This window comes from Callionymus lyra, chromosome 3, assembly GCF_982586985.1.
Source record: "Callionymus lyra chromosome 3, fCalLyr1.hap1.1, whole genome shotgun sequence".
Taxonomy (NCBI): Eukaryota; Metazoa; Chordata; class Actinopteri; order Syngnathiformes; family Callionymidae; genus Callionymus; species Callionymus lyra.
In genome coordinates, this window is record NC_141820.1 from 21,772,831 (window position 1) to 21,799,485 (window position 26,655).

A 26,655-nucleotide genomic window follows, 5' to 3' on the forward strand; every position below is an offset into this window, starting at 1 on the left:
AAGACACTTAAAGACGTTAAGGAGGGACGAGAGTGTGTGGGCTCGAGGCTGCAGCAGATATCAGCTTCTCATTTCAGCGATTAACAGATTGAGGAAAATGTTCCAGGACACAGATTCCTCTTCTTCTCGTGTCTAGCTCGTCTGCATTGACACACCAGATGGTTTGTTACATGAGGCCATCTGGGAAGATGTCCTTGGAAACAGTTTAGGGAAGGGCAGAGACGATCAAGACATAATTGGCAGGTGATTGGATGAAACGTCTGTCAGTCAAATTCACACTCCCATGATTAAAACTCATTTAAAATTCTGTCACAACTCCACCGCTGAGACGACATTTGCTCATCCATAAGACTGCGAGATATTATCTGCTCCCCAAATTTGAAGTTGGCTTCATTATCAGTGTCTGCTAAAAACTACAATCACACCAATGATTCTTATTATTAATGTTCCTATTTGGATTTTAAGTAAGTAAGTCATTTTTATTTGTATAGCGCTTTTCCAGACCAGGGTCACAAAGCGCTTAAACAATCAAAACAATATTCAACAAAGTATATACTTTAAAGGTCAAGATAAAACTGATAACACAACAGGAGTTCCAGAAAATCAAGGAAAAGCCTGAACAAATAAAAATGTCTTAAGATGTGTATATAATATTTTACACACAATTACATGAGATTTAATATGTTCTCATTTATTTAAAAAGACAAAACATATCAACTATGTATCTCAAATGTGTTTAAATGACAGATTATTTCAAAAGACTTTTTATCATGATTTTCTGACAGATTCGCTGTTTTTGACTTTTTATTGACTATAAAACAGTGACGTTCAACTATCGTCATATGATGGAAACAATCTTTCATATACTGTTTAGGTCCTAACCTTCATTAAGTCATCACGAGCTGACAAGAAGCAGCAGCTGCATCAACCCAGGCTCAACATGTAAACCCCTCTGAGTCGTAATCTGCTCTGTCTTGTGCAATGCATGCTGGGATTGCTCGTCAAACATTGATCTCGACACGTTGCAGTATGTAACATGTATTAGTGATTCAAATCAAATCAAACAAACGCTCTCTGAAAAGCCTATGCCTCAATAAAAAAAGGTATAATAAAAGGAAAATAGTAAATGACAAGATATAGTAAAACAAAGATTAAAGGATGGTTATACATTTTTTTTTAAACATCACTTCCTGTTAGTTTAAGATTCTCAATATGATTTGCATTTATTTTCATGAAAAGGTGAATTGAGGAAATGCAGTAATAATCAAACTAATATGCTTCATAAAAAACATAAAATAAGAAATAAAACATTTTTTTTAGAATTTACAAATAAAATGCCTAAAAAAGGAACAAAATTAAGTCATTAATGTCGTGAACATTTAAAGGTTTCACCCGACATTCAAGAGGGCTGCGGACTGGCAACGTCTGGCTTTATAATTGAGCCTTGTTGACAGAGTTGTGAACACACACTGCTATAGATCCTTAATGATTTGAGCTAATAAACTGGCCATATCGCAGGATTTAAGAAACAAAGAAGAAGAATTGGCCATATTATCAGTCTGTCATTTTATATGTTTAATATTTCACATCAAATTCGGATGAGGGAAGAAAAAAAAAAGAAGGAAAAAACACGTGAGAAAATATCTGTGAATAATGGATAAATGCCAACTTGGTAACCTAGTTAACGTTCTAAAATTACAAACATAAAACATGCTTTTCTCCCATTAATGGATCAGGTTACTCACTATCTCTCAAGTCTATAGGCGAGACCACTTTCATTAAAAAAAAAAAAAAGAAGCAGATACGGTCACTCACGGACGCAGGAGAGGAGGTCGTTGAATCGCTCTGTGGGGAACAGAGGAGTCACCAAACCTCGGAAGTAGAGTTTCAACACTCCGGCCACAGAGTTGATGTCGTGGTTGCTTTCCTCGTCGATCAGTGGGTCGTTTCCTGGACGAAAGGAAGGAATCCACTTCAATATCCACCTGTTTTCTACACCATCAGTGACCTCTCACCTCTCTCAAAAGAGTTCTTGATGTCATTCACTTCCACCTGAGACCCTGACACCCGAAATATGCCTTGATGCTGGAGACCTGAGTGGAACATCCAACATTTACAATCCGTTCTTCATTTAGCATTGTTACGTAAAAAAAAGCACTCAGAGAGCGCAAACCTCTGCTAAGCAGCTTCCTAACACCCATATTATGATTGTTATACCAAATTGTAGTATACCTTTTTTAGCATTTGAAATATTTTCAATACAACAATGGAACAGCAGTGGTGTTCTGGATTTGAAGCAGCAGCACCAGGTTCATCCCGTTGATGAGGACTCACCATGTAGGTTGATGTAGCGGATGCAGCTCTCCACCAGCAAAGGTATGGCTTTAGTTGAATCCTGACAACAACCAGAGAAAATAGACTCAATGACTATTGCCACAATATACGGGCCTTAAAAAAATAAGGAAGTGAAGAACTCTACCTGGTGCTTGCTGTGGGAGTTCTTCCGCCCGCGACTGTGATGGAGACAAGAACACGTTAATTGTTAGGAGCAGATAAGATTAAAACCTGTGGGGGGGGGACTTTGAGGGAACACAGAAGATTGACTGACCTGGTCGTCAGCAACTCAGACTTGTATCCTAAAAATAATGGAAATTTCAGGTAAAATGTTAAATAAATTGTACGTACATTTACTGTATGTATTGATACACATAATAATGGTGACACACACAATGTTAATATCACACATACATGATCAAAGGACAGATATCAAAACAGCATTTTGTAAAACTTGTAATAAATAAATAAAACAGAAATTTACGCATGAAATAATATTATTTTCAGTGAAATAGAAAAGGATGAATATGGCGCAGAAATAATAATTAATGTTTTTTCTCTACTCCTTAAAAAAAACAAAAAAACATATTGTCTGATCAGTTAATAATAATAATAATAATTCTATACAGTTGATCATTTGGTTGACTAGAGTCGAAAATGTTTGAAAATGTAACAATTCTACATCAATTGTACACTATCCTGGAACATTTTCTACCCTTTTTTATTTAATAAATACTGTTTCAACACAAGATATAATTTGCTGTTTATCAGGACTTAATTTGAAATAAATAGAAAATAAAGACTTTTGGAATTAAGTGATTTATATTATACTTATCTTATGTATAGTAAATACATTCTTTATAACATATATTTAAAAATATATATATACTTTAATATGATTTTTCCTTTTAATACAAGTACAATTTGTAATAGCCTTACTTATAGAATTTGTTTTCAATTTCCATCCTTCTTACTAAAGTATTTTGGTAGCACTTTCTCCAAGGTCTATTGGTCGCTGTTGCTTAGAATTATGAAACATTATGAAGGCTGGTTTTAAGTCTTCCATTAAAAAAACAACAACATTTAAACCTTGTTCTAAGTTCCCATGCATGTGAAAAAAACCCCACATTTTTCCAATTATTTTTTTCTGTCTTCTCCTTCACGCCTGATGGCTCGTATTTAATGTAAGGTAATTTAATTAACCACCCCTTTAACTAAAAGAACATGTGGCGTCTTCCAAAACTACACGACTACAGTGATAATAAATGTGTTTTCTTTAGTTCAATGTATTTATTACAATAATCAGTTTCATCAATCAGCACACACAGTCAATACATTGATAAAAACGAGTTTTAATAATATACTTTTATTAACATCAACACATTTAGATAAAAAATATAGTGTTAAATATAGTTTATAAATGTGAAAAATATGACAATTAATAGCAAAAATGTAAAGACAAAACGATGATGCAAATAATCGTGAAAACATTCTTCTTAATTAATTATCCTTAATTTAGGATTCATGTTTGTCTCACCTTCTGCTAAGGCTTTCTTCAGTATATCATGTTTGGCTTGTAGTTTGGAAATGAGGTTGCTTCCCTCTAGATATTCTCGGAATTTCTGTCAAATGAAAAAAAAAGAAGTCAGAAGTGATCTCATAAGTCAAAGTTCTGATTGTGAGCAGCACTCACCGTGAAGTAGAAGAGCTCCGTCTCCTGCTGGTTGGCTCGCCTCTTGGCCAGGCTGGGTTTGTTCAGGTAGCCGTCGGACACGCTGGACTTGACCGACTCAGAGGACGGACTGTGGGTGAAGCTGTGGGAGACGTCGCAGTCGTCCAGCACAGTCATGTCCTGCAGGGTGGTCAGCGTGGCGCCCCAAGTCTTCTTCACCTGCAGCACAAGCATTTTAGCTCAGCTCTTTAATTAGCATTGCGTCGATTTTAAACCTATAATTGCCTCTACGTATAAAACGTTTAAATTCTCCTCCTTGCCAAAGACGGCGATAGAGATAGAGGTGTGTTGTGTTTGTGTACGACACCCAGGATGTGTGTAGATGTTGCTGAGACATGCAGATGCAGCTCATTAATCCAGGCCCCTCAGCATTCTGACGCCCTTCAGGCTGAGTGAACAGTTGCCCTCTGAGCCCAAACACAAGCACCATCAGGACACCACACCGAGGCGCCTCCGTCTATTCTTAGAGATACAGCTGCTGCTTTAGCGCCCCATTTAAACTGTATATTTTAGCATAAATATCGGCAAACTTTGGAATCAGGAAACATTTACTTAAGCTAGAAAATGAGAAGAAGATGAATAAAAAACACAACAATTCTTCCTCTTGAGTAATTATTTGGTAACAAAAACAACCCAAAATATTTCCTTTGAAGCCACATTGGATTTAAAAAAGATAAAGGCTTATCCATATTGATGTTTCTTTCTTATAAATAATGTACATGTTTCTCACTTCAAAATAACTTAGAATTCATGCAGGGATAGGTTTCACCCGTATGTGAACTTGCAATGGAAATAGAAAATTAATGATTTATTGCTCTTATTTTAGATTCAAAGTTGACATTATTTGCATAGTTAAATGTAAATACAAGCATTATTCCACCTACAGTGCATTGTAATGATTAGTAATAAAGTGGATGCACACTTTTTGACCTTTTTTTTGCACTTTAAATGACATTTATTCTGTAATATTTGCTTGTGTCCATACTAAAGTAGACCATAAAAAATGCTTAGACTCACAACTCCATATTCATTATAAAAATAAATGACCAATAATTGACTTTAAAACTTTTTCTATCACACTAGACTTATTTTTGTTTTGTTAATTTGGACTTCTTTCTACTCAGTAACAAGAAACTTATTTAACTTTGTACTTAATAATTTGTCAAACATATTTTGATGAAGTAAAATTGAAACGATAAGTAAACAAGCAACAATTTCTACAGCAAAGGTAAACATTTGTCTTTGCCTAATAATCTGGAGGATTATTTGTATTCAGTCAATATTAGCATCAGCATCAGCATCAGCATCAGCATCAGCATCAGCATCAGCATCAGCATTAGCATTAGCATTAGCATCAGCATCAGCATCAGCATTAGCATTAGCAAACTTAAAGCATTAGCTACAGTAATAATAAAGGATATTTTTGGAGTGAAACTCACGTTTACTTTTTTCATATCAATACATACAACCATTTAACAAACATTACACAAACTGGTAGTTATTTCTTCACCTCTTCATTCTCTAGTCTCAGAGAAGCCAGGCGGGTCTGGAGCTGGGTCAGACGGAGGGTCAGTTCCGCCTGTAGCTGCTGCTGAGAGGCAATCTGGTTCACCTGAGAGGAGAGAGACCACCGTCATCCTCGAGACAACCGAAGTCACGCACTCGAGTGTCAACTTACTTCATCCCCCATGTGGGCCTGGAAGCCGAAGCGCTGCGGGGGGCAAAAGGCAGTGGGGTACATGCCTAGAAGGCGCTGCCTGTCCCGGGCTGGGTCCAGACCTTCGACTGCTCCATCCAGCACCTCCAGACCGGCCCTTCTGGAGGCTTCAAGGCTCAGTTCGGCTGATAGGTAGGTCCTTAGTGCCCGGCTGAGACTGGAGTGGTACCCTAGGTCACAGCACTGACAAAAAAAAGACAAAAATTACCTTTTTAAAAGATATTCCTCAGAAATAACACTCACAATTACTTGGCTCACCGGAATAATTTGCTTTTTTAAAATTTTATTCATATCACTGACTATTATTTATGTGCTGTACTGAGGACTGATTTACAGTTTGTGTGTGGAGACACACCAGTGCTGTGTCTCAAATCGCATAGTTTCTAAGTGCATAGGCGGTTAGTATGCATCAGGATAGTGTACGTACTAACTCAAATCAAACACTTCCGCTACGCACTAACCGGAAATGGTTACAGCTTCTTCTTCTTCTACAATTTAACGATGATTGTAACCAGATGTAAGAACACTATCTCCGATACCTGCTGGCAGCACGTGATGCAAGTTTGGATCGAGAAATATGAGAAACTAAATATTCGCGAGATATTCACGCTGGTATCAGCACCGAAGACGTGTCATCTTCCTAATAAAATCTATCCATCCATCCATCCATCCATCCATCCATCCATCCATCCATCCATCCATCCATCCATCCATCCATCTATCTATATATATATATATGACGGAACTTCCATTACAACTTCAACGTCACTAAGATGGCGGGTGGGCGTTTTAGTACGCCAAATAAGTATGCTTGGTGCACTACATTTTGCATACTAAGAATTGAGACGCACTTATGCACTAAAAATACTAAGTTTAAGTACGCAAGTATGCGGATTGAGAGACATCTCTATTTAAAGTGCATGAAGCCGCCCAGCACAGCACAGTTAGGACCAAGGACAGCGCTCAAACCATATTATTTAATAATGATTGAGTCAGAAAAAAACACTTCAAAGGGCCATAAACAGGAGTCGTCAATTGTGTTGACGTTTAGTTTTTTTTGTCACTTCCTGTTTTATTTTGGTCAAGATTCTCCTTCCTGTGTGTCTGCACCATGCCTGTATTTTTCCCTCGTTCTTTCTGATTGTCCTTCACTGTCTCCACCTGGTGTGATTACCCTGGACCGTCAGCACCTGCTGCTGGTCACTTCCTTATTTAAGCCTCCTTTTCTGTTGCCAGTACTTTGTTGATGCCTCGTCAGGTCTGCATCCACGCTTTACAAGTTAGTACTTTATTTTGATTCAGATCTAACCTATTTTAAATCATCATCATCATCTGTCCTCACTGTAACATTTGTCATTGAGCCACACAGACGTCCAAAACAACACAGCACCTCCATCACGCCTCATCTGACATTTTATATCAACTAAAGTTCTTTCTTTAAGAGTTGTTTTCTATTCTGAGATGCCTCATAACGACAATCACTGCAGCCAAGCCTTCCCAATAATACTTGTAAACAAGATTCTGCGAAACACATTTTATTCAGTAATTTAATCTATGAATACAATAATAAAATACTTGTAAAGTGGTTTCCTTTGCCTCCATCCTCACGATCATGTGAAAATTGTTGCCATAGTAACTGGCTAGCTGCTAACATATTCATGTCATCTTTCTGAGACCAATCTGTCGATTAACAAGAGATGATACCGGGACACTTTATTTGGCCCAGCAAAACATAAAACTATTTTTTTTTTGTAAGATCAGATATGGTAAACTCACGTCTATGATGTCGGGCAGGTCGTGGATGTAGTACTTGAACACGGAGGCGTTCGTGGCCTCCAAGGTGAGCAGGTACTCATTCCTGGCTTTTAGGGTCTTCAGTTTGTTCTCGGAATATTTGGCCTTCCTCTGATCATAGACAGACGTGTGGTTAATCACCTCTTCATGATCCTGACACACCGCTATGATGACGGAATAATTATTATTTACAGTAAAAAAAAGAACATCGAGACAAACGGAATGTAAAGTTAGTGACGACCCGATACCTTCAGCCCCGGCGGCGTCTCAGGAGTGTGTAGAAAATTATGCAAAGACTGATGATTATGAGCGAAAACTGCTGAGCTTGTGCTTCTGCACACAAACCTGTTTCTGTGTTGCTGAAAATGCACTTTTCCTCCGTCTTGAATGTGACAGGAAGATGAACGATGCCGAGTTTCAAACATTATCTTAACTTTTTCAAAGAATGAAAATATACAATTAACCAGTAAACTATCACGTTCAAGAGACTGGAAACATTTGTTTGTGTGTTCTTGGTTCAAATGAATCCATTTACCTTTTCCCTCATCTTCTCCATTTTGCGTGCGGCGTTCCTCCTCTGGTGGCGTTCTTCTATCCTCAGTCCGAACACGGGCTCCACCACTCCACCGGAGCTGGACAGGCCCTTCACACGGCCCTCCTGGCGCTCCGCCTCCCGCAGCTTGGCCTCGGCGTTGATGGTCTCCACGTGATACATGTGATAGGTCTTCATCACCTGGGCGACAACAGCCCATTATAGCGCGGCATGGATGGAGCACGAAACAGAAAGTGCGGCGGTGAGTCTTTTTCTAACTCCTCAAGGTTGTCTGGGCCACTCTAATCTCATTTCCTCCGTTCACTTATTTAGATGCTTTTAGAAGCCAGTAGCGTGAAATAAACCTTGACGTTTTCTCCTTCAAGCTTCTCTGCAGATCTGAGCTGTAATGTCAAACTCGCACCACATTTCCAGTGTAGGGAGAAGGAAACTGCCGCCCTCAACCGTCTCGCTCTGTAATCCATTCTGGCGTGAACTCAATTGAAAGCTAATGAGCTCATATGCAGCCCTATGTTAATATTCTGGACAATACTTGTGGGGCTCAGCAGCCTCTGATAAGTGCAAAATGACAAATAATCAGGTAAAAGGAAGTTATAGCAGAAGTCTTAACACTATGATTTACGCAATTTTACATTTATTTATGTAATTTTAGCATCAAGCGTCTCTTTTGTTTACCATAAAGACACTGTTCCATCATCTTTCATCGACTTCTCCACCAAACCTACATATATTCTGTCATTTGTAGATGATCTTTTATACCCTTTACTTGTTTTAAAACTCCTTGTTTTTGGGTCAAGATCTCAACATAGGTATTCTAACTATCTTGGAAGATCAACCATTGCAGAGGACCTGAAACTCTTTCCCTCACTCGTGAGCAAAACTCCCAAGATACTTGTAACAGACATAGTTATTCATTTGAAATGTATAACTTCTCATGTGCAGAGAGAGATAGACGTGTATTGTTTTTGTGTGATAACTAGAAGGCGACAACTATATTTGACTATAAGAAATTGATGACTAATAAGACATGATTTAATTTGTGTAACAACCAAAACTGAGCTCATTAAACAGAAAAATTTAGTCTAAACAAACATAGTTGATCCTTTTTAAAAACCTTGCTTGATGCAAAACGTGTATCTTTTGTCTTTGATGTCTTTACTTTATAACACATGTTTTTTCTCCTTATGACTATTGCTTTGTAGCACTATGAGTCTTTAAGTACCGTTATTTCAATCCTCTGTGTAACAAATATTGTAGAATTGACAATAAACTTTGATCGATTAATTAACTTCCGTTTCTGGACTAGAGGTACGGTATTCTTTAGTTCATAACAATTGAACAACAACAAAACAACTAACATACAAGTGTCCTTGACAAACACTAGACTAAAATGTCGGCAGTGTACATTGACTTTAAGTCAACAGAAAATGGACTACACAAAACAAAGGTATTTTAAATGAATAAAAACTCAAATGACACAAAGAACCAGACTTAAGTTAAATTCAAAACAACTACCAATAACAACACCAGTTCCTCCAAAGGCACGATCAACATAGAAAATGAAATGACACATAGAAATGATTGCCTCATAAAAAGCTTGTTACATGGTGATTTTTCTTGTGTGTGTTTGTGACAGTTCTCTGACAAGTGTGTGTTATCTCACTGTATAGAGCTCGTTGAGAAGCTTCATCAGATCCTCCTGAAGCTGAAAGATGATCTCCTTGCTCTGGCAGAATAAGAGAAAAAAAAAAATAATACCATCACAGTTAGGATGAAAATCCGTAAACATCAGTCGGATATCAAACCCCAGCTCAATGCAAACATGAACAACACTCATGAATAAAAGACAGATATGTGCCGCCGGCACTTACAGAGACCGTCTCGTGCATGAGACCGTCAGAGGAAGTTATGAAGCAGCTCATTAATTTTACATTTCTGCTAAATGACAGCGGCATTAATGAATCCCTGCAGAGGAAGAGTGACCACAGGGTCGACGATGCCACGCACTCTTCCCACAGTTCCCTCTTCCTGAGTGGACATTTTGGGTTAGAACCGGAGAAGCCGGTTTGGTTTCTGGCTGCTGGCGGGCTGCTGCACTTTAGTTAACATGAATAAAAGACGAGGTGGAAGAGAGAGATTAATAATGAACGTGCTGAGCTAAACTGGGAGACGACGCGCGTGTGTGTGTGTGTGTGTGTGTGTGTGTGTGTTTAATTTGCGTAACTACGAGGCAGTCGAGCTCAGGGGAATACCCACTTTACTTTTCATTAGAGTCAACCAGGATCTGGGGAAAGACACGAGCGGAAAAACTGCTCCTTCATCAGAGGAGACTAACAGTTTGTGACATGACGACAGGAACAGCCAGGGCTTAGTTTGCATTGAAATAAGACTTTCATATAACTGTGTGTCCGTCTTCAATAAAATAGACTGTGAGGGAAAAAAAGTGTAAAAAACTAAACTATATTTCTGAATCTGTACTTATTTATTTTATTAGTCGACTGAAATAACATATCTTCCTTGTATAAGGCCCACAAAATGGTCCTAATACATAAACAAGTCCCATAATTGACTGCAACCATTAAAGCGCCTAAAACCACAAGAGCAAATGAGGCTCTTTGTCAGCTTTAAGAAAGATAATATGATGTTTCTCTCCAATTGCAGACAAAAGGTTCATAATTAATCATTTTCTTTTATTTGTTAATAAATTAAAACTAGTTCAACAAGTCGTTTTGTTAAAGGGTATCGTCTCTCATGATGAATTGAAACTTGAAACTATTAAAATATTTTGTGATCAAGTGTTTAAAGTGTAAAGCTTTTTAATCAGATATTTACTGTCCAACTCTTTACATTATTTTATATCAATCAAGTGAAGTGACATGATCAAACTACTTTTGGCAATTATATCCGCAACTTAATGCTTAAACCGTTGCGTTATCGCTGGGTCAAGGTGACCCGAGGCCCGAAAACAAATGTGTTTGAGGTATCCCCTTGGTTGCCAATGGGTCACATTGACCCAAAGATAACACAATGGTTAAAAGATATTCCACCTCTAAGTGACAATTGTGAATTAAAAAAAAAAAATTAACTTTAAAAAACGAGTCCAACAATGTCTAGGGTTTTATGTATTGAGCCGGTGATGACAAAACCTGTTTATAGTATTCATATCATCGTTGCAATATATTCCTTATTTTTGCACATGCTTTGATACTTTCCTCATAGGTTTGTATTTATTTGATTTCTTTTTAAGGTTGTCAATTTGACATAGATCTCCCTGTGAATACTTTTATAAGACTATATTATCATGCAGTCAGCATATTGCTGAATTATTAAAGCCTGAAAGCACAAATCTCAACTCCTCCTGGTGCCAGACATGCTTCTATTAGAGACACAAAGATAAAGCCACACAGGCTCTGATTATTAAAAAAAAAAGTGATTGATGTTGGTTTACGACAGCATTAAAACTAAAAGGAAGATGTCGACATCCTGTTATTTGATGAATCAGCTTTTTCAGAGGACGGACGCTGCGTTCAAGGTCACTTTAATCGAGACATAAAACTGTGAACCAGCAGGCAGCGCAGGGATTTTGGCATTTGTTCATAAAAGGAAACACAAAGTCAAATATTATTTTAAATACATTTCACTGAAAATCTGTCACAAAATGTATGTTTCTGTTTTGTTGAATTTTCTTTTACTTTTAAAAGTATAAAACAAAATATAAAATGATGATTATTATAAAGAAAAGCTGAACTTCTGTTCAATATCTATTCATCTCTAAATGTGTACCCCGTTGAAATGTGTTGCCTATCATCTAAAGGTCGATCCAGCAACATGAAGGTCAACATGATCAGCGAGGATGATGGATGGAGCGGCTCACCCTCTTCAGCAGCCGGGCCGAGTCCTCGCTGATGTGTGTGAGACGGCTGATGACGTTGTTCAGGTAGAGGTCACTCAGGGTGGCGTGGTCCTTGCTCTCCCTCCTCACCTGCGCGTACGAGTGGATGTCAGGAGTGTTCGCGTCCAGCGTGACAGAAGTGAAACTGACCTGATTCAGCAGCAGATACCAGCAGTTGACGGGGGAGAGCAGGTTCTGGTCCTTTCTGCAGGAGACACGGGGAAACATGACCAATGACTCCACCTTTGGATAGTTTAGAATCTAAATTACGTAAATCTCTAAATGAGCAACCAAACTAAAAAGATTTCTATCAGATTGATTTCTTATTTTTGACAGAAAAACTCTGAATACTTTTAAATACATTTATGTAATGTGTTTTATTCGTGTATTTCTGTTATGGGTTTTGAAAATAAATGAATCTAAGATTCTATACTTGGGTCCCAATAAAAAATATATTTATAAGGATTCATGTCTGTGGAGGAAAGAATATTTTTTTTTTAGATATGTGTCTTGAATCACATCATCTCAAACTCATGGCTAGGGGGACCAGCCAGACGGGTGTCTCAAATCAAATGACAAAATGACCATTAAAGATTCCAGTGTTGATAATCAATGTCATGAAATATAGACTTCCAATAACAGAACAAATGATGTTGAAGGAAAATAGTTTAAATGGTGAATGTTTGATAGAGGAGTACAAACACAGAAGTAATTAAGATGTATTGATCCCCTGAGAATAAACAATTCTATCGCAATCTAGGTTGGTCAAAATTATTGAAACTAAAAATAGTATCAATACTAAAATGTATTTGGACACAATACAATACTCAATATCCATACTTGTCAGTTGGTTTACACCTATTTATGTAAAGCTAAGCCGAGGAAGAATCGCTTAATTTCTTTTTTATGTAATTGTTATTTTTTTGTTTATTGTTACAACAGATGTGTTTTTTCAATTTTTCTTGTAAAAAAAAAAGGTTGCAGTTGTTAAAATATTCCTTTTAAGTCTGGGGTTTGAGGATTTTGTCCCCTTTATTTGATTTGACAAACCCTGTCTTGCATAATGTGGATGTTTTGAACCATTGCTTATTTAAAAGTGATTAGAGAACTGTCAACAAACAAAAATCTGTTTATCTTAGACCCCCTAAATATCAGTCCAATAAGCTAAACAAACTATGTAAACCATTTTGCTTGGACGGATTTTAAAGGCAATAAAACTGGCAGCAGAGAATGAAATGAATATTTAAAGCAAAATGGTTAATTTACTCTCTCATTAAACACTTTCCTCACATGTTGAACATGGCATAAAGATATATTAAAAACAAAATTCTAAAAAAGCTAAAACTGAACTAACGATATGTATTAATTTCTCCATTAATGACTTTTAACACCAGAGGCTTATTACAAATAGCATAGAGACTAGAAGATATTTTTTTAAATATGAAAACTGAAAAACCTGCATCACCTCTGAAAACATGTAGAGACGCAGAGGCATGAAATTCATCCACAATTCATGATGTTTGTGTACGCACTTGTATTGCTGATGATCCTTGGTGCTGCGCGTCTTGGCCATGAACCTCTCGGCGAGCTTCTCCAGGTTTCGAGAATATTCCGTTTCAATCTCCGACTTCTTCCTGAAGAAGTCCTGCAGGTCCTGGAGCAGCTGGACGCGCATCTCTGTCTGCTGCTCCAGGCAACGCTGCTGCTCCACCAACTGGGTCCGAACATCTTAAAAAACACAACACAAGACATGGTTAACCTTTTTTTTTAATATATTAATTAAACATTTCTAATTAAGAGCCTCATGTCATTCAAGCTTTAAATGTGCAGGTGTTACTGGAGCTCGTGTGTGTTTCCACTCCTTACTGGCAGATTCAGCCAGAAGGCACGCTGAACTATTGAACACCCTAATATGCAAAAGTAATAAATACAACAATGTTGAGAATACAAATGTAAATTATTACAAAGAATATTCATGAACTGTAGCTGGAATAATCGTTTAAATGCAAGAAAAAAGTCAAGAATGGAATGATAATGATAAGTTTGTGTTAAAACTGTGTCTAATATCAGTGGTTAGTCCAGATGTGTTGATGTGTGACCGCGGTTCGGATCCAACTGAGAACATAAAACTTTCATATCCTGCAACTTATGCTTTAAGCTGAGGTGGGTGATCTCGAAAATAGCTTTCTTCAGGCTCTCCCCGGGCTGCTTAGCCGCCTTCATCTGAAGTAAGGTAAGAAAATACCCAGTAAAGACCAAAACCAGCCTTAATAACACACAAATCTGGCTCGCCAAGTCACTTTGTGTGTTGTTGCAATGGTTGTAAATAAAAACGGATAAAGGTTTGTGTTGATATAATGACCTCTGAAGATGCCAGTCGCTAAGCTTAGACAATATGGAATTCAACAATTGTAAAGAGACAATAACGGTGAAAATAAGGTTAAAGAAAATACATTTGATGGGAATCTGATACTTTTAATGAAATTTTGGTGAATATAAAAACAATTTCATCCCCTGATCAAGAGTGCTTGAAATTGTCAGCCCTTCGTTTGAGTTTGACAACCCTGTGTAAGATGGTGACTGTTGTCAGAAAGAGGCAGATTGTAGTTGAAATGATTGGACTACGAAATTGGTGCCGTGTGTTCCACATGTGACGAACGTTTTTTATTTCTCGTTAGAGCATTTGAACAATCGACTGCACTGGATTGTCAGCCGTAAAGTTCCCCACCTTTAAGTGCTGGCATTAGTTTAACCGCCAAATTGATCTCTGCAAAGATGTTCCTATAAAGCAGGTTCCAGTTGGACTATTATAAACGTTATGGCTCTCTGGAGTGTCTGTCGCGGAAGCCATTTGAACTTTTATGTGGATGAGTAAACAGACCTGACGTCGAAGACAGGAAATTACAATTATTCACTTTGGATTATCTTTTTTTATTTCCCTTGTTAGACAAAAGAAAATGGAGAAAGTTGTGAGTAATGACAGCAACACAAACTAATAAACAGTTTAGTAAATAACTTTAAATTCTGAGCGAATGGTGCAGAAGTAATAGTACAACAAATAGTTTGTATTTTTGTCTCTTGCTTCACTGAAGGTCACACCATCTGCTTCCTGTTTCCCATAATTCAACTCTAGCTCATATAGCACAACAAATAAACGATAAAAAAAATATATATATATATTTAAGCAATAACTTTCATTCTTTAACCATTTTAACGAACGATTTGCTCGGTCAAGGTTGTGTTGCCCCGCCCATTTATGATCTCTTATTATCTCTGTGACCTAATGATAATGAGGAATATAGAACTTCTAAATTAGGTTTTAATTTTATGTGATTAAATGCATATCAGTGTGTCTTAAATAGATGTAGGACTTTATTGTACTCATCAGTTTGTATGTTTGTACTAAACTCTCTTTTCATTAAAATATTGACATTAGAAAATGTACCTAAGCCCCGCCCACTGAAAGCACATGTTTTTTTTTTCAAGCTAAAATCTTGTTTCCCATAACCACGCCCACTCTGCTGTGATTGGTCATGCTTCAACGTTTGTCACGCAGCGTCATCAATCCACCTCCAAAATATATGTATAAAGAAAACAATCAGGGCAATCTTCGCAGGGCTGCATTGTTACGTCATATTTGATTTCACTCTCATAACCTCTCATTCGCTGAGATTTCAGACAGGGCAAAACTTTATAAAGTAACAACTTCAAAACATGGTCATGATGAGAGATTTACTGCACTTCGGAGGCACACATTTGAAAATCAGGAGAGTTTGGTTTTCACATTAGTTGACCTTTAATGTTGCATGATAGTTCAAAAATAAATTCCTTGTTCATGTCCGCTCACAAACAATGACAATAAAAAAAATTCTGATAACATGAAAACTGACTTCCGCATCCAGACCTTTTGCACTAAACATTCAATGGATCTTAATTTGAATACCGAACACAAAAATCCGTAAATACATATTTATAGCATATAGAAATCCTAAAGTTATTTTTATTTTCATTGAAGAGCTTCAGGAGGTTCAGTATTAGTCAGTAAAGCCATTAAAACGGAGTCATGTTTTACATAATAAGGGGGTTATTTGAATAATTGAATAAATACATTTGCACAGAACAATTCCAATCATCTAATGTTTGATTGATAAAAAGGAGAACGGCCAATATTGCTCGTCTTAACGACTTCATTAAGCTCTCAGGCTCGTTAATCCCTCATTATTTATGAGGAGGACGCTCGTCCTCCGAGGAGTCACCTTGGACCTAATCCTCTGGCCAAAAGAAGAAGAAAAAAAAAGAAAAAAAGGCAGCGCACATTTCTGTCTCACACACGTTCAGTCACAATGGTCGCCGGCTCCACGCTCCGCCGGTTCTGGGCTGCGTCTATCTGCAGCAGCAGCAGCAGCAGGAGGAGGCGAGCGGCTACAGAATGCACAATGATCACCCCACCTCTCTCTTCCACAATTCCTCGGGGAGCGTATCCACTCCACTACCTGTTGTCTTGGCAACCACACTCTGCGTGAACCATGTGATGAGGAAGGTGAAGACAACGGCTCGGATCTGCCGCATAAATGTCTATTCGTCCCAGTATCCGTCTTCCGGGATGCGATTCCGAGCCCTTTGACCTTTTTTTTTTTTACAAACGCACGCATCACGATTCAAGAAACAGTTCCTGACAAACGTTGATGGCAAATTGGCTCCCACATGGTCGCATACGGACGGCCTATCTATGGAAGTGCGGCATCCTCACAAGTCTGTCAAACACTTTTAGCAGTAGGCGTGTTGATTCTGCGGTTGTTAATTTAAAATGGCTGCCATTTTCATGTGGCTCCGTGTGATGTGCCTCACGTTCATATCGTCCAGCCTCTCCTCCGCGGTGATACCGTTTGCTATTAACGGTGAGGTGTGAATGCAGGTCTAAAATAATAGTTTACGTCCCCGCGGTCAGAGGTTTAATCACTGGTTTAAATTGGTGTTAGGGCTCTGATGGGATGTGAGTTACTATGGCAACAGTAGCATGTTTCACACCGTGTCAAATGCAAGAAAACATGATACAAGTGAGTCAATAAAATCTTTCAATATCCATTTTTTTTTTCACACCCCAAAAATGTTGAGGCCCTGTGTCGTGATGTTGCTAATGAAATTATTAATTTTACACTAATATCCAACTATTTATAACGTATTTCACGAGGAGATTCTGCAGATGAAACAACGTTTTGATACAGAAGATGCTAGTAGACGGGTAGACACTCAGAACTCCTGGAATTGAAAACTGTGGACATTAAAAACCAAATAATAATATAATAAATACAATATAAAGCATTGAAAATGATTGATAATAAAAACTTGAAGAGTAATAACCATGAATTGGCAAATATGTGTGTGTTCTTTTAAGATAATAACCAAAATAGTAAATAATCAATCACAAAAAATAATCTTAAATGTTTCGGTCTTCTACCTTTACAGATGATTTGTATCATAGTATGTGTATGTGTATCTGTATTTTATGTATATTGTAGTATGTACCATGTATAAGATATAATACCACAATTAAGATGCTTTCTGATTTCCTTGAACACAGGACATATATTTCTATGTTACCAATGTCCCAGTAACATTTAATCCTAATAAAAAACAAAATTAATGAATTTATTGTCAATATGAAACCAAATAATTTTCAAGATGTGAATTATGATTGTGAGGTTTATTCAGTTGGAGAGAAAAAAATTGTAATATATTTCATTTTAAGATTTACATATTTTATCTTTTTTAAATAATATATAGAAATAAACGTATTGTATAAACAACCTTGTTTAAAGTCTTTACTCAATTTTTTTTTTAAGGTTTTTATAATAGTTTTTTATAATGGTTGTCTCATAGTTCCTTCATAAGGATGTCAACAGGAAATGAGTGACGTAAAGAATAGAAAGAAAAACCGGTCAAGAGTATCACAGGAATTAAAAACAAGAGAGCTCTTTAGTCCTTCGTTAGATTTTTGGCTCACTTCCGTGGTTAGTTCAAATATTCAACAAATGTCTTCTCAAATGATCAAGGAGCTGTCATTGACCACCTGAACCACTCCACTCCTCTTTCTGTTCTTTTGTGGTTTCTACTCTCTAGTCGTCTGCAAATTTGATGAGCTGCTTCATTTTGGTGTTGCAGAGTGCAAAAAACAATTGACCAAGCGAGCACCCCTGAGGGACACCAGAGGGACACTTAGAATGACAATATTAAAGACTTCTTCTCAGCTACACAGGTTAAAAGTGAACTTACTGTTCATTTGAGTAAATGTTTTAGGTTACAGAGAGACAACATTGTATTTTCAAATACAATTATCATGACTAATATTTATATAAAGCTATGATTTCTACAGACCTTGTTTACTGAGTTTCAGAAATGACAACATTGGGCCAAAAAACATGACATTTGAAATGGTTGGTAAGAATCTTTGAAGAATTCAACTCAGCAAACAGATTAAGAAAAAGTTTATTTGATGTAAGAAATAAAATCTGATGATTACAGCAGCACAGTGGAAACATCGGATAATGACAACCGTCATAAACAAACTCCAGAGTTGCCTCAAGATGGATTACTTCAAAAACACGTCATCTCTGATGTTACTTCTTTCACCATGCTACTTAAAATAAGTAAAGCTCCAGACCTGGCCTGAGTCTGAGGTCTGGGCCTGACTAAATGGTCTAAATAGAGCTGTCCAGCATATACATGCTTCCAATGGGATTATCCAAGGACGTACATCGAAGTAGTAGATCTATACTTACAGAAGTCAAATTTCCCCTCAGAGCATGTTTAAACTAGAGACCATGTTTGCTTTGCTTGTAAATCTCTACGATATTTCTCGAGAGGGAATCCGGCATCGACATCAAAGAGCACAGATCTGTAACTTCAGAGCCGACAGAATGATGCGAGACGTTTCTCTCGGCAGGAACGTTCAGAAGACGCAGAGCTGCAGCTGAGGAACGTATTAAAGCGTTTTGAAACATTTTTCACGTCAAGGATTATGGCAGTTAACAAATATCACCCTTGGGACATGGAAAGTAAGTGAGGAGAAGTGAATATGTGATTCTAGTTCAGGATCATTATTTTTTTTATATACTAGATATAGATAGATAGATAGATAGATAGGTAAGTCAACTTTATTAATCCCTCTGGAGGTCTCCTTCAGGAAATTGTTTGTTTATTATTATTATAATGTTTATTTATGCTAATCTGAGAGCAGGCAGGTCATGACTTTGTGCTTGAAAAGTCAGGATTAAAGCTTCTTAAAAAATGTTAACAATAGTACAATTAACCGATAATGAACTTTTAAAGTTGTTCTCGATTACCACCTAGTTTCCGGAATCTTTTAAAGGATTTCATGAGAGAGACCTACAAGACAATGGAGACTATCAGAGACCTCAGGAAATGGTAAATTTGAGTATTGCTGGTAAGATTTTTACTTTAACTTGTAATTTACTGAAAGGAAAGACGTAAGTCCTGTCACGTTTAACCATGAAATAAATGAGCACCATGGATAAACAACACGTTTTTTAGAGGTAGGGGGGGATCATAGAGTAATCTTTCCTTGAGGTCTGATTGCAATGATGTTTTTGGTTGTTTGGTTAAGGTTTTTGTTTGTAATCTTTACTCAAGACAAATATAGAGGCACTTTGGTCACTGTAAATAATATTAAAGCGCCCTACTCAGATTTTTATCAGCAACAGCCATTTTTTATGCCATTTGCCGCCATGACTGTATTTAAAATGTTGCTTAATGCCAGTTGATAGACAATTAAATTGTACTTAAATGTGCTTTGATTACAAATTCCAAAAGATATTGCACATTGTGAGTATCATTTAAATATTTCATTAACTCTCAACGACTTGGTGTTACTGAAGGAAAAACTCTCTTAACCCTCCCAGTAGTTTTCTCTGCTTCTATGCATCGTAAGACCAAACGTCTCAACATCAGATTGATCTGTTATATGTTTGTGTGGACAAAATTCTGACTACAGACTGGTACCTGCAGAAGAAAACTGTGAAGACAAGTTCTTAAAGCACAACCCACTGGGAGTGTAGCACCACATAGAAGCAGGTGGATGGATTTACACCTCATCTCCTCCAGTCTGGGAACATAGGAGGGTACGTCAGATGCTTGGATTTGTGATTCCGGGATGATATATGGTCTGAACTGTGGCTCAGTAGAGGACATGATTATGTTGTCTGTAGATTAGCCATTAATAAAACGCTAATCAGCTCAAGTGTCGGCTTGTCAAGTAGACACAAACACGTTTTCCTTTTTTAAAAAAAACAAAAACAAGATCATTCAAGCAAAGCCTACAAAGGAGGCTCGATTACATCAGTGAGACATCTTGGCTTGGATCTCAGTCAATGGTGAGAGAAGGGAGTTTTTCTTCGAAAGCTGCCTGTGTGTCCGCCTAACACCCTCGACAAGACAGACGGACCCTTTGATCACAGCAGCTACACAATGAAGCACAAGACTGAAGCGTGTGGAGACAAAATGAAGAATAAAGAATTGATCTGTTGAATATCTGGAGTCTGATTTCTCCTTCCAGAGATGCAGAAAGATTACATCTAGATTAGATCAAATCCTTCCTCTGGAGTTTATATTCAGAAGATTGCCTCATCACACTTCAAGTTCACATCATTGCATTGCAGACTTCATGAATGCATTTAGATATGGAGAATTATAATCCTGATTTTGTGGAAGATTCTTTGTTCAGAGTCAAATGTTATTTGAAGCTCTTACAGGCCAATAGTTTAGCTGGTATGCTTCAGATCGTAGACGGTCAAGCGGTAGTAAATACATTTTCACGCAGCCATGATCAGGTCTTTCATCTACCTTAACGTGTCCTTTTTGAAAGACAAACAACAGACCAGAAGATGGATTTATTTTTTGATCTTGTGGTGACCTATCCATCCTGGCCGCTTGACATTGGTCCTCTTAGTTTCTCTATAGTCGATGTTGTGGACTCAACGTGGAGCAGCATGGACACGGACTGATCGGGAGAAGCTTGATCAATGATCCATGATTGCAGGACGATCAATTTGTCCTTGAGCAGTTTGTATATTCTCAGATCTTGAACGTGTTGAGTGTCTTAAAAGAAGATCATTACCGGTCCAACCGTAATTACCTCTGCCAAGGAGGTTGTTTGCTCATCGACGTTTGTCTGTCTGTTGCAAAAATAACCAAAATGGAAAGAATAGACTTTATTTTAATTTGCAGGAAATGTTGATAAACAACAATATTTAGGATAGGATATATAGGATCATCCGTGTCCATAAATCTTTTGAAGGATTTCTCACTCTATGTGAGTTCTGGACCACTACTAACATTTGTTGCTGTATTGAGATTTTTGTATTGTACTATTATTGACATGAATGACTTTTAAAATTTGAAGGTCTGTGTTCAGAGTGCCTTTATGATATGAAGAGTCACAAAGTTACTTCAAATTACATGAACAGATATTTGATAATTTATCAAATACCACAGGCTCATTTTGAGAAGTATTTTTTTTTTATGTTTAATTCATTGAAGAACATTATCTTCTGTGTGAATATTATATTGTAAGATTATAAAAAAATATTATGAACATCTATTCACTATGGCTGGGTATAATTAAAAAAAAAAATCCAACACCAGTACTAATACAGTTACTTTCACTTCTACACCGTTTCCTGAATGATGCTTTTTCCGATACCATTTTTTTTTAGATAAATTCTAAGGAAATTACATAACTCATACCACTAATCTTGATATACATTTTTCAACATCTGTGCAAGTCTTGATCATGTGTGAGTACCGAAAAATGGCACAGATAATGAGGCGTGTTTTGATATTCAATACTACCAATGCATTCCGGTCGGTACCAAAAGAAATCGAGGCTTGATACCAGCACTAGTATGTGCACTGCCAAATCACTTTAGGTGTGTGTGCACCTTTGGGATCGTGATAGCATTTACATCAGGACACGATGGAACGTCAAGCACTTTGCTACTTCAGTAAGATGAACTGCTGAAGGACACTGGACAAGAGCTTATTTCAAATGCATACAAATCTTACACATTTCAACACAGTCACCACATGGAAGGTGTTTTTGTTTTTGTTTTATCTGAGTTCTACGAGCAGCAGCTAGAAGCCATACAGCTGAATGGTCAACCATTATTTTAACTAGACTTATTACTGTGTTCAGTAGTTTTATTACTAGTTTCCAATTTCAGGTACTTTTCGACCAAACTACTAATTTTTCACTAAAACACTCAAGGGGAATTTCAGGACACCCCAAAGTTGGGATTAGTAAGTAAGTAAGTAAAGGTTATTTGTAGAGCGCCTTTCTAGACCAGGTTCAAAAAGTGCTTTAACAATCAAAAACAATACACAGTTAATATATATACTTTAAAAAGAAAAGACACATAAGACAAACACAGGAGTCAGCAGATTCTGATCCACAGACCCCAGAGCCCGAGCTGGGGTGTAAGGCTGGATCAGATCACTAACGTAAGGAGGAGTCTGACCACGAATAGCTCTGAAAGTAAGAACCAATTTAAAATTTATCCTGAAAGAAACTGGCAGCCAGTGAAGAGTTTTAAGGATCGGAGAAATGTGAGTTCTTCTACTAGAGCCAGTCAGAATTCTCGCTGCAGAGTTTTGTATTAACTGCAGGTGAGACATCTCCTTCCTGTTTAGACAAAGGGGTGACAGTCATGTGATCACAAAATGATATTATTAAGTTTTAAAAATGTTTAATTTGTTGGACAATGTATTGGAGCCTTGATTCTTGCCCAGAACAACCATTGTAAAGCAAATACCAGCATCATAGGTGAGACCAGTGCTATGTCCAAAATTGCACACTTTTCTGAGTGCACTGGTTTATAGTACACAATAAGGTAGTGCACGGACTTGGCCTTTACGCAAATTGCGAGGTACTACCTTCTCAAATCAAAACTGCTGCTACACACTTACCGGAAATTACTCGACCACTTCTTCTTCTTTTACTTTTTAACGCTGATAGCAACCAGCTGTTGGAACACTATCGCCGGCAATTGACAGCGCTTTTCACCAATCGAAACAAGTTATTAAGTTGTGTTTCATTGAGTTATTACTGTTGTTTTGTTAAAATTAGTGTTTTCTTGAGACATCTACGCCGGTATCTGCTTGAAGATGTGATGTCACTGACGTATCTTCCCATTACATTACATCTACTTCACCAAGATGGCCGACGTTGTAGGTGGAAAGTGTCACTATCGATCCACACTCAATTTTATGTCTGTTTTAGTGTGCCAATTGAGCCCTACATTTTTGCGCACTGCTCATTGGGACGCAATTGTGCTCTCAAAATATTAAGTGTAAGTGCGCGAGTTTGAACACCAGGTATCACTTTGACCCCCCCAAGGACCAATGATGGTGCCGACAAGGCATGTTCTAGCTCTGTCTTATGAAACATGTCCATTTAATTATGATATAATTATGGTAAGGTAAGGTAAGGTAGAACTTTATTGAGATTGAAATTGTATTTTTCCAATTAGCCATAGAAAATACAGCAATTTTTTTCATAAAAAATAAATCCAAATAAAATAAGAACAAAAACAAAGAGAAAGAACAAGATGATACAATCTAAGTCTAAAGATAAAGATAAAGAACATAGATCAAAGAAAAATAACAAACACAAAGACAAATTATATATAATAATATAATAATTATAGCCATATATCAAAAATATAGCAGGTGTGGTCCCTGACTTTCAAGTGTTGCAGCTGATGACACAACAAAAAAATAAAAATATATATAGTGTTTGAGAATAAATGAAAATCTGATTTCGCAACTACTATTATTTCTACCTGTGTTAACCCTTCGTACTACATGGTACCCATGAAGTAGCCCTCGGTGTCGCTGATCCAGCTTGTCGAAAATGTTAATGTTCAATTTCAATGTATTCAAATGTCCTTAATATAGCATCTCCAGATGTTAAAGGATTTGTTGCAATAATCAGAGACGCCATTATTTTATTATTATTTTTGCTCTCTTTTTATTTGTTTATAGCGTTGTGAGGAATATTGTGAGTTAAAAAATACTTATATACAGAATATCGTTATTGAGTTTGCTGCTATTATTTAAAAAAAAATTGAATTGAACGATTTTTTTCAAATAAGCATGAACGCAGGCCACATCTGGACGTTCACGTCGAAGGCTTCATCTTTCTCGACTTGGACAAGAAGCTTCTCGGCTCACAGATGTTTTTTCAACCGAGGCAGCTCTAGTGAAGGTCACGCTCTTTTCTTCACTTCCCAACACAATCCAACCATCTCTGCATCAAGTTCAAAAAAAGCTTTTGTTTTTTTTACCTAACCTGTGTTTTTTTGTGTTTGTTTTACGAGGATGCTCTAATGAAATACTACAGTCGGTGTTGACTCGTCTGCCAACAACACACTCTTATCTCACTTTAATAATGAGCATCGGCCTGATCTGATAAATATAGACGCGTGGGAGGTTGTTCCCATGACAACCAGGTTCAAGGACACGAGGGCACAGGATGAGAGACATCGTCATGAGGCAGTCGGTCCAGTGTGTGTGTGTGTGTGTGTGTGTCCACCTGTCCTGCAGGTGCACACACACATCTGCAGCAGGGAGGCTGCAGACGTCTCTCCTGGACCACCTCAGAAGGTGTTGCGAGGAAGAGGTTGCGCAGGCGCCTTTAATCGAGCGCACAAATATGTTTGGTCAGCAGGTGCATAATAAAAAACGCCACCTTTCACCGCCTCACCTCAGCTGGCGGAGCCCCGCCTCCTCCTTCTTCCCCCCGTATACATCCCTCGCCGCCCCCTGCGTCCACCAATCAGGAGCCAGGGGGAAGGAGGCAGACTTGGAAAGCACATAGTTACAACGGCAGATCTATAGGTTTAGGAGCTCGGCGGGAGGTGGATGCATGGTTTTCAACGGGAGCCGGGAGCATCCCCCCTGTGTTTGGAAGGGGGAGCAGAGGCCGGCGTCCGCCATCTCTCCAGCCATCCATGTGTGGCCGGGGGGTTCCCTGAATACACCTCGTTTTATTTATGGTAGCCGGTGTGAGGGGAGCACATGTGGAGATGGATGACAGGAACATTCAAAGATCCGGTCTGACAGAATGTGGCATCTCATCATGACACCGTGCACAGCTCTTTTTTTTAAATAAAAGGTCATCTGTCTTGTCCCATCTGGTGCAAGGGATGCTGGTCACCATGGTGAGGGGAAACTATTTTAGCAGAGACCACACATGCTGCAGCCTCCACTGAGAGGAGGGGTACAAAAAAAAAAAAAGAATCAGATGAATGGATCACTGTAACTAAACCCCCCTTCCTCGGGCGCCATGCAGCACCCAGGATGAACCCCCCCTTTACACACAAGCCTCCCCAACATACAGGTGTCTGCCATTCATAAGAAGCACGTCCACCTACCTTTGACTTGACTCTCGTACTCAGCGAGGATTTCTTTGTCTTTCTTGCTCTTGTTAGAGTTGGACATGTCGCCGGGTGGACAGGGGCGTCCAGGTGAGGAGGAATGTCAAAAAAAAAAAAAAAAAATCAAGAGCTTCCACCCCTTTTTTTTTTTTTCTTCTTTTTTTTTAATTTATCCTCCCCTTCTTTAAGAAGAAGTGTGCGTCCCTCCGCCCGAGGCTTCGCCCGCTGCTAACATGCTCGATAGATCCATGCAGTGCCGCTGCAGCAGCCGGTAGTGGCCCCGCACCTCCACGCTGAGAAGGGAGGGGAGGAGGAGGGGAGGAGGCGCGTGGAAAATCACGCACGCCGGTGGAGACGCTATCTCAGGACACGCGCCGCGGAAGATGGCGACTGATGATTTTCAATGGAATGGTTTCGGTTGTGTGAACGGACCCGATGATTCCCGCCAACGTGCATTAGTGATGAACTTGGAGGATGAAGCGCGTGGAGCGGTATTAGGTGTGTCCGGTCAGGGGGCGGGGCTAGAGGCGTGATTGACAGGCGACCCAAGTCAACCCCGATGACGGAATTTTTATATTCTTGATTTTTATAATTATTATTATTGAGTCAAATTTGATATTGATGTTTTGATTTACAATAAAATCTAAATTGTATTCAATAAAAACGTTGTAATCAGCAGCTAACACTAACGGAGTGTACTTCTCTGTAGTATTTTACATTGTAGTAAATGGTTAATCAATACTAATGCAAAAAAAACAACAAAAAGGCATGTTAAAGTTTGTCCAAAAAATTCAATATTGTCTAATATTCTGGCCACAAGATGTTGACCATGTCTTTACAAAGTGCATTCTCGCTTTAGGTCGGATACTTTGGTCATTGTCTTTAAAAACGTTTTTTTCAAGTAAGTAAGTCATTTTTATTTGTATAGCGCTTTTCCAGACCAGGGTCACAAAGCGCTTGAACAATCAAAACAATATTCAATAAAGTATATACTTTAAAGATCAAGATAAAACTGACAACACAACAGGAGTTCCAGAAAATCAAGGAAAAGCCTGAACAAATACGTCTAATATGTTTAAGACGCTATAAAAGATGCTAAAGATTCTGTCGATTTGGCTCGCTGTCAATCATTTTCCTCAATTTTCCACCACCCGCTCAAAATGTTGACCGGACATTAAAACA

The 26,655-nt window shown here is 38.0% G+C and overlaps 1 protein-coding gene across 2 annotated transcripts in view; it reads right to left on the bottom strand.

Annotated features, from left to right (window-relative positions):
• LOC148083832 (SLIT-ROBO Rho GTPase-activating protein 1-like) overlaps nucleotides 1-25,870 on the bottom strand; it is a 31,975-nt gene extending 6,105 nt beyond the window's left edge. For both annotated transcript variants that reach the window (XM_087787023.1, XM_087787022.1), the window contains exons 1-16: nucleotides 25,471-25,870; nucleotides 13,555-13,750; nucleotides 12,173-12,227; nucleotides 12,005-12,112; nucleotides 9,794-9,856; nucleotides 8,113-8,310; nucleotides 7,560-7,688; nucleotides 5,745-5,966; nucleotides 5,577-5,678; nucleotides 4,028-4,225; nucleotides 3,872-3,956; nucleotides 2,609-2,636; nucleotides 2,480-2,513; nucleotides 2,335-2,395; nucleotides 2,016-2,093; nucleotides 1,816-1,950 (exon numbers count right to left, since the gene is read on the bottom strand). In XM_087787023.1, coding sequence (XP_087643149.1) covers nucleotides 1,816-1,950; nucleotides 2,016-2,093; nucleotides 2,335-2,395; nucleotides 2,480-2,513; nucleotides 2,609-2,636; nucleotides 3,872-3,956; nucleotides 4,028-4,225; nucleotides 5,577-5,678; nucleotides 5,745-5,966; nucleotides 7,560-7,688; nucleotides 8,113-8,310; nucleotides 9,794-9,856; nucleotides 12,005-12,112; nucleotides 12,173-12,227; nucleotides 13,555-13,750; nucleotides 25,471-25,537 — 1,759 coding nt within the window. In that variant the 5' untranslated portion in view covers nucleotides 25,538-25,870. The remainder of the gene's footprint in view (nucleotides 1-1,815; nucleotides 1,951-2,015; nucleotides 2,094-2,334; nucleotides 2,396-2,479; nucleotides 2,514-2,608; nucleotides 2,637-3,871; nucleotides 3,957-4,027; nucleotides 4,226-5,576; nucleotides 5,679-5,744; nucleotides 5,967-7,559; nucleotides 7,689-8,112; nucleotides 8,311-9,793; nucleotides 9,857-12,004; nucleotides 12,113-12,172; nucleotides 12,228-13,554; nucleotides 13,751-25,470) is intronic.
• Between the last annotated feature and the right edge of the window lie 785 nt (nucleotides 25,871-26,655).